Consider the following 12,309-nt stretch of genomic DNA (forward strand, 5'->3'; position numbering starts at 1 on the left):
ATAGCTTAACATAATAGGACTTGAAGATTTTCTTGTACCTAATGGAGATCTGTGAAACATTGATCATTGTCTCCTTTCATGTGTAAAGCAGAGGGTTATTAGCCCAGCTTCTAGCCTGATGATGGGGAAACATGAAGAAAAGAAGTTTGCCAATGTTTTCCCCTGACCAGTGATTTCAGAAAGGCAACAGTTTCTACTGTAGACTTCATGCCCTGTGCATGCTACTCCCTGGCTTCGTGTCCTCCAGTAAGGGCAACTCTCAGAAGTCCTCCAGGTCCGATCCTGTTAAGTGTGTGGCTGACTTGCCCCTGCCATGGGACTGTTCAATGTCACCCATCCTGCTTCCTTCCTCCTGACTGGCATCCCTGGTCTGGAGAGCGCTCACTCCTGGCTAGCAGGGCCCCTCTGTGTGATGTATGCCGTGGCCCTCGGAGCCAACACTCTGATCCTACAGGTCGTGCGAGTGGAGCCCAGCCTCCACGAGCCCATGTACTACTTCCTGTCCATGCTGTCCTTCAGTGACGTGGCCATGTCCATGGCCACATTGCCCACGGTGCTCAGAACCTTCTGCCTCAATGCCCGCAATATTGCTTTTGATGCCTGCCTCATCCAGATGTTTCTCATTCATTCCTTCTCCATGATGGAGTCAGGAATTCTGCTGGCCATGAGCTTTGACCGCTATGTGGCCATCTGTGATCCCTTACACTATGCCACTGTGCTCACCAATGGAGTTATTGCTGGAATAGGTGTAGCTGTGACAGCTCGGAGTTTCATCACCCTCTTTCCCCTTCCCTTCCTCTTCATGAGGCTGCCTATCTGCAGATCCAATGTTCTTTCCCATTCCTATTGCCTGCACCCAGACATGATCAAGCTGGCCTGTGCTGATATCACTATCAACAGCATCTATGGCCTCTTTGTTCTTGTATCCACCTTCGGCATGGACATGTTATTTATCTTTCTCTCATATGTGCTCATTCTGCATTCAGTCATGGCCATCGCTTCCCGCAAGGAACGCCTGAAAGCTCTCAACACTTGCGTGTCACATATCTTGGCTGTGCTTGCGTTTTATGTGCCGATGATTGGGGTCTCAGTAGTGCACCGCTTTGGGAAGCATGCCCCACGATTTGTACATGTCCTCATGTCCAATGTGTACCTCTTTGTCCCTCCTGTGCTCAACCCTCTCATTTATAGCGCCAAGACAAAGGAGATCCGCCGAGCCATTATCCGCATGTTTCGCCCCGTCAAAATGTGACTGCCATGTTTGCTTTTAATATCTGCTGTTGACTGTAGTCATAAGTTGTCATCCATGGTATCATTTTCATCATCATCATTGTCATCATCATCATATCATCATTATCTTTATATCATATAGAAGAGAATAAATATGAAGGATAAAAGTAAAATATCAAAAAATTGTCCTATGAAATGATAATGAAATATAACTAGTACATTCAACAAACCTCTATGGCTTTCATTGAGAGGTAAATATTGGAGTCCTTAAGTGATTAGACAACATTTTACAGAGGAAGATTGGTGTAATCTAGGAATCATTTTCTATAACAATAACTATTGCTGATATTATCATAACTAACTCATTGAGTCATTAAAATGTCAGGTTCTATTAGGAATTATGATGTGATTCAATGCATGAACCTTCATAACAATCTCATAAGGTATAGAGAATTATATCAGTTTTTCAAAGTAACATTGTTTATAAGTGATCTAAATGAGACTCAGTGCTTTTCTGTCTCCTGGGTCCTGGGTGCCTCCGTTGGTTAAGCTAATGAATCATTTTCGGGTTAGGTCATTATCTCATGGGTCATGGAGATATAGCCGCATGTCTGGCTCTGCACTCAGAGGGGAGTTTACTTGAAGTTTTTATTCCTCTGCCCTTCCGCAGACTCCTGTGGGTGTGCTCTCGCTCTCTCTCTCTAAAATAAATACATCTTTATATTAGTACATGTCTGTCTCCATCATGTGTATCTAATGCCTACAAACACTATCTCTCTGATGGTTGGCCTCACTACTAACATTCCAACTTTTTCCTTCCCTTTGCCTTCACTGTCATCTCATTCATTAGTGTTTCAGCTTCACAATGTGACATTTAATGTACTGTCAGAATCTGCTATAAGATGTGTGACCCTGGGAAAACCGAAAAAGACTGACATCTAGAAGAAACTCCGGATTGTTCTTTGTTTCCTTCATCTTCTCACCAATCCATCCTCCCATGGGGAAAACAATATTCAACATCTGAACAGTAAACCTTTGTTCATTTTGACGTTGTCAAAATGGGATTTTAATTTTTCTATATAATGATGTGATGACTAATGTCAACTACTTTGTCTTTCTAGAATTTCTAGCTAAAAAGCCCGGGGTTAGGCAATAGAGAATTTATGATTTAGACACTACAAAATAATTTTTTTGGCCTTCTATTAAATTGTTTGGTTTTCTTGCTTGGTCTTTCCTTGATACCTAGGAGGTACAAAACAATAAAAATTCCTTGGCAGAATTGCAATGTTCTCAGATGAGGTTTGGGCTTAAATCTAGACTAAATTAAGGGAGATGTCCTGTGGAGACTGACCTACTCACCAGAAATACTGGGCAGGAGACCTCAAGTAGCTGAATGTAAAGTTACTTAGAGTTTTCTCTCTGTGAAGTTTTCTTGAGAGAATATGAAGAAGAAGTATGAGGTGCCAGAAGGAAGGAATTATTTCTGAATGGAAACAAAGTATTTGGGATCCAGGTTTCCATATATGCCCATAAGTGAATAAGAGACTTATAATGTAAGTGCCCTTGTCCAAGAAATTAATTAATTTAGGGGCATGATTGGGTAACATAACTCAGCATGATTTCCAATGGAAAATAATGAGTCAGACTACGGACTTCAAAGTCAGTTCAAGTAATGACTGTTTTTATTAATACAAGAAGGTCTATACTGTCACCTCAATTAATAATAATAGTAGTAGTAGTAGTCATAATAGTAGTAATAGTGATAATTTATCATGCCTTGAAAGTAGGGAGAAATGATTATGTAGATGCAAAGACAAAGCTTGAGAAATTTTCTGCATATGAAAGTGTGGAAAACACTCAGTGATTCCCACCCTGGGGAAAGAGAGGAAGACAATCCTATGACCACGGGCCCCACATTGACAGTGAAAGGTGGAAAGGATAAAAGACAAGGACACTGGGGTAGGAGCTTCCTATCAGGACCTCTGGCTCCTCTCCACATTATTTCCTCGTTTATTAACAAGCTTTACTTTGAACTCAAGATTTTCCCCTATTGAAATAGGAAAATATCTGGATTTGGGCCAGTTAAGAAGAATCAAAGATTATATACTTCTTTTACTTTAGGCCCCTTACTTCTTCCTTAGAAAATTAGATACTGAGCTTGGCTTAACTAAGCTTGGATGAGGTCTATATTGACGTCTGTGGGAAAAAAATCTGAGTAATAAAAGTCACAATTTTGCATGGTCTTGTCAGGGGTGTCAATCTCAACTGCCAGGGCCTGTGCTGGCTGGGTCTATGAAGGGACAGACAGAAGAAACTAGAACAAGAATTATGGCAGTGTTGGATTCCTGACACCCATGCCTCATAGTAAGACTCATAGGAAAACCCATACAAGTAGAATGTAATGCACAATTGAGAAAACACACATCCATTGTCAGGGGCCCTTCTATGGGATTAATATCTGTGTGAGCCCAGGAACCAGGAGAACTTGCAGAAACAGGAACGTGGTAACAGAGGGTCATGGACAGGCCCCTGGGCATGGCTGACCATCAGCCCCACTTGCTCAGTACCCCTGAGATACAGCCCCACCTCCAGGAAGCCATCCTCAGACATGGTCAGTTCTGCTAGGAGGAGTCAGCTTCATGCCTCAGTTGTGTTTCAGCAGGATGAGAAGAGCTCCTTCCTAGATACTGTTGTGCAAAAGGAGACCTAGGAGCAGGGGCACAGACTGTTTCTTCTGATTTAGGGTTCTCCACAGCAAGGGCATTGCCTCACTGGGAGAATGACCCCCTCTCTCACTGTGTCACTCTCTCGCTCAGGACGCTGCGCTGTGCTATTTCATTTCAGAGAGGAGGGGATACATGTGCTGGGGACTCTGCATTGAGCACAGGCAACCAGAGGCCCTCCACACAGCTGAGTGGTGTATGTCCCCTGAAGAGGGCTCAGGTTTCATAGACACAACAAAGGGCTCATGAAGTCAGCTAACCCTTTGTGAACTACCATCCTCCTGCCTCAAACAAGTAATTGAGTCCTGCTGAGGCATCACACCATGCAGGGGAAGAGAAAGACCATTATCAGGCAATGCCTGGATGTGAATGTTTACTGGGAAGGTCAGGGAGAGGATATGACTGCTAGTTAACCCACGAGCTCGGCCTCAGCACTCAAGGCTCCTCACCCCTGACCCTGTCGTTGGAATGTGTCTAGCATTTGTCTTGCCCCTTCTAAAAGCTGTCACATGGACATGACCTTGAGATAGTCCTGTGTTGCTGAGACCATGTGGATAGCATAGAGGCTGAGCCCAGATAAGGCTTCTATATAAACTTTCAAGATTCTGACAGCAGGTGTAAAGATGTACTGGCTTTCAGCCACACAAGATAAACCTAGTATGTAAGCTCCTTTGGTTGTTAAGTCTGCTGCCTACTAAACTGGAGTGGCCTGCCTCTTTTCTTGGGCTCTTCCTGTCCTCAAATACAGAGCCCAGTTTCAAATGACACTCGGGACTCTCCTGAGGATCTTTCAAACCAACATCAGTAGCCAACATTTTGTTTCATGGTGGATGTGGTTTGTGTTTATATTTATATTATGAAGTGTTTTTATTCTTTTTATTTCTTCTTTTATCCATGAAAAAACTTGTTTGTCAAATATATATAAGAAAATAAAGGAAGATACATTATTTGTTAAATGGTTTATTTACTTTGTTTTGTACATGTGTCACTCAGGAGTCAGCTAACACCACCTAAATATTGGATATTTTACTGAAATTTTCATAAGCCCCCAACAATCTTCAAATAGAACATGTAATCCCAGCCAAGCCTACACATTTCCACAGGTGTGCATCACTCTCTGAAAGCATGGATGTGTGGCAAGCTTTACTAAAAATTTAGATTATAAACAGATCTCAACTAACAGAAATACAACAAACAGAGCTGGTGATTGGACAATCTTGATCTTACATCTTTTTATTGGCAGTCATGGTGCTCAGAAAAATTTCTTTCTCAAGTGTTTCTCAATCTCCTTTTCCCCATCAAAGATATTTAGACACTCTCCTTTATTCAACCCCAAGTGAAAAAGGAAAAAAAAAAAGTACTGTTTTTTTAGGGGATTGGATATAATTCTGGCAACATGTTATTTTCCTTATAAAATTTACTGTTTGTTTGCTTAAAGAAAATACAGCAGCTCACTCCTTTATTTGTTCGTTCAACAGTATTTATTGTGACCTACAATGCGGGAGCGACTGTGTTTGGTTTGAGGGCTCCGTAATTACAGAATTTAGTTGTTAGGGTTTGTGAGCGATACTTATCTGAAGGGAGCTGGAAGGAATATGCCAAAGTCTCCCAAGATGTATTTACTAACTATTCCTTTTATTTTTTTAATTTTTTTTTAATTTTTTATTTTTTATAAACATATATTTTTATCCCCAGGGGTACAGGTCTGTGAATCACCAGGTTTACACACTTCACAGCACTCACCAAACCACATACCCTCCCCAATGTCCATAATCCCACCCCCTTCTCCCAAACCCCCTCCCCCCAGCAACCCTCAGTTTGTTTTGTGAGATTAAGAGTCACTTATGGTTTGTCTCCCTCCCAATCCCATCTTGTTTCATTGATTCTTCTCCTACCCACTTAAGCCCCCATGTTGCATCACCACTTCCTCATATCAGGGAGATCATATGATAGTTGTCTTTCTCTGCTTGACTTATTTCGCTAAGCATGATACGCTCTAGTTCCATCCATGTTGTCGCAAATGGCAAGATTTCATTTCTTTTGATGGCTGCATAGTATTCCATTGTGTATATATACCACATCTTCTTGATCCATTCATCTGTGGATGGACATCTAGGTTCTTTCCATAGTTTGGCTATTGTGGACATTGCTGCTATAAACATTCGGGTGCACGTGCCCCTTTGGATCACTACGTTTGTATCTTTAGGGTAAATACCCAATAGTGCAATTGCTGGGTCATAGGGCAGTTCTATTTTCAACATTTTGAGGAACCTCCATGCTGTTTTCCAGAGTGGGTGCACCAGCTTGCATTCCCACCAACAGTGTAGGAGGGTTCGCCTTTCTCCACATCCTCGCCAGCATCTGTCATTTCCTGACTTGTTTATTTTAGCCATTCTGACTGGTGTGAGGTGATATCTCATTTTGGTTTTGATTTGTATTTCCCTGATGCCGAGTGATATGGAGCACTTTTTCATGTGTCTGTTGGCCATCTGGATGTCTTCTTTGCAGAAATGTCTGTTCATGTCCTCTGCCCATTTCTTGATTGGATTATTTGTTCTTTGGGTGTTGAGTTTGCTAAGTTCTTTATAGATTCTGGACACTAGTCCTTTATCTGATATGTCGTTTGCAAATATCTTCTCCCATTCTGTCAGTTGTCTTTTGATTTTGTTAACTGTTTCCTTTGCTGTGCAAAAGCTTTTGATCTTGATGAAATACTAACTATTCCTTTTAAATACCCCCTTGCACAGCCACACCACATTTTGAATGGCTGCAGTGTGACAAAGAATGTGACTGATGGGGATCTGGTCCATGTTCATGCAAACTGTGGCAGGGCAGAATGAAGGCTGGGAATCTCCAACTGTTTTTTAAGCAAGCATCCCATATTAAAAGCCAGGAGAAACAAACTTCTTAGGTGGCCATCTGTGTTTCTACCATGGAAGACAGCCTGTAATCAAGAGTGGCTCAGTAAAATTTAAATACTAGTCTTGACAGTCAGGAGCATTGTCTCTGTTAGAGATGAAGTCTTCTGTGAATGTCAAACAGGTTAGAAGTGGTAGAGCACTAAGTGGCTTTTTCTGTATTTGACATGTGACATGACATGGTGTCACTAGAGTGGAAATATTTCCCAATTCATTTAGTCAGCAAGGATGAAGATTAATGATAACATTTCTCAGGAAATACCATTCAATATTTAGAAAATCCTAATATGTGCAAGAACATGTTTACAAATAATGTAGAAAAACAAGCTTATGGTTATCAGGGGGAGAGAAAGTTATAAGGCAAAATTCAGGTATAAATTGGAAAACGGGACCTATTTTTGAAACTGATTCTGATTTATTTTCCAACATAATTTCTTAACTGTGTTAGTCTTCAGACCACACAAAATATTATAAACAGGTTTATAAATTTATCATTTATTTAGATATCAGTACATTTAGATATCAGATTGAATACTATATCTTTCCTGTTTGAACAAATGCAGTTTATGTCAGAAAGAAAAGCCTTTTTTAAACATACTGCTAATTAGGGACTTGGCCAGTATTTTTTAGGCAGCCATTAAACATACATATACACATGCATATATAACGAATTATTTTTCTACACTAATAAATTAAGGTCTTTTCATTTTCTGCCTCCTCAATAAACTTCTCTTTAACCCATAGTCAATATAAACAGGTTATATTTACTGTGTGTATATGTGTGTGTGTGTACACCCCAGTGGTCCTTATCCAATTAAGAACTGGAGGGTGAGGAATTGAAAGGAAAGGAATTTCTATCACTTTTTTGTGCTTTTTGTCCCTTATTTAATTCAGAGCTCAGTTCCCCATGTCCATATTCAACTGCTGAGACAGGCACAAGAAAGCATCTCCCATTGTCACCCGCTCATTGTTATCAGTAACCCGTTCAGTTAGCCACATACCCAGTGCTTATCACAGGTTCCTCATTCCATGTGGGTTTGCTAAAGGAATATATAAGGCATCACTGCACAAAACCATGACAGAAATATTTCTTGTTACACCTGGCACTCACTTTGCTCCTTATTCTGTGACTTTTCAATTCTCTGGTTGAATTCAGAGATATGATTAAAAAACAAAAAAAGAAACCTAAGATATACTGAAGTCAGTCATATGGTTTCTAATTTTCAGTTATAGATACCAGAGCAGTAAGCTATAAAACATTTTTTGAAAAACAAGAAAGATTCCTATCATAACCATGACTTTAAGGGCCATGAGTTAATCTTTGTCTTTTTTTTTTTATCTTTCGTTTTTGCTCGTAACTGTGAACAGAGTTAGCTCATATCCAGTTTTTGGACCAGATAAAAGCCTTCCTTCCAAGGGGGGGGTGGGGAACACCTTTGAGAATTATAGTGCCATGGCACTGTTCTGCACCTACTTCCTTCAGAGCCTGTATCTGTCACCAGTACCTTCTTTCTTACTGTGTGATCTTTATCTCTCTTTTTTTTTTTTTTAGAGTGCAATATTATTATTTTTTTATTTTTTAAAAACATATATTTTTATCCCCAGGGGTACAGGTCTGTGAATCACCAGGTTTACACACTTCACAGCACTCACCAAACCACATACCCTCCCCAATGTCCATAATCCCACCCCCTTCTCCCAAACCCCCTCCCCCAGCAACCCTCAGTTTGTTTTGTGAGATTAAGAGTCACTTATGGTTTGTCTCCCTCCCAATCCCATCTTGTTTCATTTATTCTTCGCCTACCCACTTAAGCCCCCATGTTGCATCACCACTTCCTCATATCAGGGAGATCATATGATAGTTGCACTATTGGGTATTTACCCTAAAGATACAAACGTAGTGATCCAAAGGGGCACATGCACCCTAATGTTTATAGCAGCAATGTCCACAATAGCCAAACTATGGAAAGAACCTAGATGTCCATCAACAGATGAATGGATCAAGAAGATGTGGTATATATACACAATGGAATACTATGCAGCCATCAAAAGAAATGAAATCTTGCCATTTGCGACAACATGGATGGAACTAGAGCGTATCATGCTTAGCGAAATAAATCTTTATCTCTTTTATCTGTGGTTTCCTTCTGGCTGAGATCAAAGCCTGCTGGAAAAGCTTATATGCTGAGCATTTCAGAGATTCTTAAATGCTTAGGAGCACCACAGCATTGCTTGATCTTTTCAGGTGCACAAGGACTTAGATCTTAGAAGGATTTTTCCCAGTTTCACCAGTCAGTCTCAAAGCCACCACCCAGGTTTCTGCCTAGGTTTCCATCCTCTCCTACTGGGGGTGAGTTTTTGTGATTTGGGGGGTTTGTCATTTCCTATTGGACTAAGTTTGGTTATATCCCTTCACTACACTGCTCCCTACCACATATTTTCTAACTCTGTTTTAGCTATACCTACCTTGATCTAGGGTAGTAGTCATTTCTCCATCATCTAATATTGTTGAAGATATTATCTCTAGGTTTTTATTCTGTTTCATTTTTTTTTTTGTAACGGTTGGTTAATTTGACATCTAAGTGTTCACAGGAGATGCAGATCTATATTGCTGCTGTTTAGGGCAATATCTTGTCACTCAGTCCTTACGGCTTTATTTTAGAAAAGCTATTTCATTATCTTTTGAGGGGTAAAAACATGGAAAAGGATATTTCTTTAAAACTGATATGTTTCTGCCTCAGTGTCTGCTTTTCCCAATCATCCAACAGAGTCAAATTATGCGATAGCCTGTGTACTATCCAATGAAAGCCGCCATGTTTGTGTGTACCTCTGCCAACTGATCATATGGCCCGTGTGCGCTGTGCTATGTATGTTTTGCATGACTTTGCCGAGTATTCCTCTCACCTCATGGCTGTTACTCTAAAGGGATTGTGCTCTCTAAATGTCCTGATATTCCTCAGTCACTGTTCTCTACTCTACCAAGTGCTAAAGTCTCTGGGCTTACGTGCTTACTACAGGCCATGAAAATCTATATTCCAGTAAACTGTGGACCAAACTGGCTTTGCCACTGAAGCAGACTCGCCCCACCATCTATCACTGGTGTCTGTTAGCCTTCCAGTTAGAGGGCTTACTGATTCCCTAGAAGACAGTCATCCCCTAAAGTCTACCCAAGGGATGACAGCGTATGATTTTTTCCACAAAACCTTTCTCCTTGTTTGAACTTGTAAGTTTCAAGTATTAACATCACTTATATTGCTTAGTCAGAATGGAAAGCATATACATTCCTTCTTAGAAGACTTGAGAATATTCATATTTATTTTAATAGTGAAAGGTTGGTCACAGTTACTGTGTATTTTAATTTTTCAAGTTTAAAGATACTCAAACGAATTACTCCTTTAAAATATATTCAGTTAGGGGTGCCTGGGTGGCTCAGTGGGTTAAGCCTCTGCCTTCAGCTCAGGTCATGATCCCAGGGCCCTGGGATCGAGCCCCACATTGGGCTCTCTGCTAGGTGGGGAGCCTTCTTCCTCCTCTCTCTCTGCCTGTCTCTCTGCCTACTTGTGATCTATCTGTCAAATAAATAAATAAAATCTTTAAAAAAAATTAAAAAAAATATATTCAGTTATACCTTTGATCTCAAGTAACATAATCTCCATTTATAGTGCGGTTTACATAAATTTTGCTCTGTTTTGAGAATTACTGGAAAGCATAGGTGTAATTGGTTATTGGGACAAATAAAAGAGTCTAACTGAAGACCTTCTTCCTTGTTAGCTCGGACAGAAGTCACCTATGACAACCTGTGACACAGTTAATTACAACAGGCTGTACCACACAACTAATGGCAGGTACCTAATCATAGGTCCATTTACAGAAGGGGATTAAAACCCTTTGGGGCCAAGTATACCCAAGAATCAGCAATAACAACAGATTCCTAGGGCACCTGGCTTTCCAGAAGTTCTCTCCCTGATCAGAGCTTAGTCTTCAAAAATATTTTGTGTAGCCTCTTACGAATTTCTTTAGTCTTAATGGAATAGATAATTGGGTTGAGCATTGGAGGCACAAAAAGATATACCAGGGACATGAACTTGTGCACATACTCAGGGGCATGCTTCCGAAACCGATGAACCATGGACACACTAACCATGGGTACATAGAAGATGAGCACAGCACAGATATGGGACACACATGTGTTGAGTGTCTTCAGCCTCTCCTCCTGGGAGGCAATGGCCAATACAGAGCGCAGTATAAGCACATAGGAGATGAGGATGAGCACTGAGTCTACACCAAAGGCAGAGATAACAATGAACAGTCCATACATACTGTTGATGGTGGTATCTCCACAGGGCAGGCGGATCAGGTCTGGGTGCAAACAGTAGGAATGGGTTAACACGTTGGCTTTACAGAAAGGTAGCCTCTTCAGAAGGAAGGGCAATGGGAAAACCATGCAGAAGCTGCGGATGATGATGGATATGCCCATGTGAGCCACACGGATATCAGTGAGCACTGAAGAATAACGCAAGGGGTTACAAATGGCCACATAGCGATCGAAACTCATGGCCAGAAGGATCCCAGATTCTGTCCAGGAGAAAAAGTGAATGAAGAACATCTGGGTCAGGCAGGCATCAAAGGCAGTCTCTGGGATATGAAAGCACAAGGCAGCCAGGACAGTGGGCAACGTAGAAAAGGATACACCCAGGTCATTGACAGACAACAGAGACAGGAAGTAGTACATTGGCTGGTGCAAGCTTTGTTCCTCCTTTATAATGAAGAGAATTAGGATGTTGCCCAGGATGGAGATAGCATAAAGCAGCAAGAGGAGGGCAGCTAACCAGTGCTGCAGGCCTTCTATCTCTGGGAAGCCTGTTAGTGTGAAGCTGATAGTGCTAGAGACATTAGTCCCAAAACTTCCCATGAGGGTCCTTGAGTAGCTTTTGAGGAAATAGAACCAGAGTAAAGTGAAAAACAGTGGAAGACCAGGAATGGTGACTGCCCTCAGGATAGAAAGGGCAAGATACTTAGCTTCTATGATTGTTAGATCATGAAAGGGTCAGGAAGGAACAGGTTAAGACTGTTTGTTACATCTCAGACTTTCTGCAGTTTGACCATATCGACAGATGTGTCTTGGGGTCCAAATCCTTCCCCACAGATATCCTTTGACTCATTTTTGGGGGGAGAAAGGGAAATTATCCCCTGTTCATCCTGCCTCTGTGTTCTTTACAGAAAGATTCAAACATTTCTCCATTTGTGGAAGGTGACTATGCCCTTTCTCCCTACCAGTTCTTAGCTATCACCTTCTTCAAGAAGTGAAGTACAGTATGTCCTTCCTTCCTCTCTGCTTACTGATGGATTCTTTCCTGTGCAGGTGATGACATCTCCATCTAGACGCTGAGCTGTCTCCTCTTTTGCCTGCATTCAACCATCACTCCACATCCTCATCC

At 41.2% G+C, this 12,309-nt stretch overlaps 2 protein-coding genes across 2 annotated transcripts; one reads left to right on the forward strand and one right to left on the reverse strand.

Annotated features, from left to right (window-relative positions):
• Window positions 1-313: 313 nt before the first annotated feature.
• On the forward strand, window positions 314-1,252 carry LOC116599627 (olfactory receptor 51I2). Its single transcript, XM_032359595.1, has one exon. It carries the CDS (start codon window positions 314-316, stop codon window positions 1,250-1,252), a length of 939 nt encoding a protein of 312 aa, XP_032215486.1.
• A 9,586-nt stretch (window positions 1,253-10,838) lies between these two features.
• Window positions 10,839-11,783, reverse strand: LOC116599654 (olfactory receptor 51I2-like). The gene has a single exon (XM_032359626.1). The coding sequence runs from the start codon at window positions 11,781-11,783 to the stop codon at window positions 10,839-10,841; it is 945 nt and encodes a 314-aa protein (XP_032215517.1).
• Window positions 11,784-12,309: the final 526 nt, after the last annotated feature.

This window comes from Mustela erminea, chromosome 9 (genome assembly GCF_009829155.1).
Source record: "Mustela erminea isolate mMusErm1 chromosome 9, mMusErm1.Pri, whole genome shotgun sequence".
NCBI classification, from domain to species: Eukaryota; Metazoa; Chordata; class Mammalia; order Carnivora; family Mustelidae; genus Mustela; species Mustela erminea.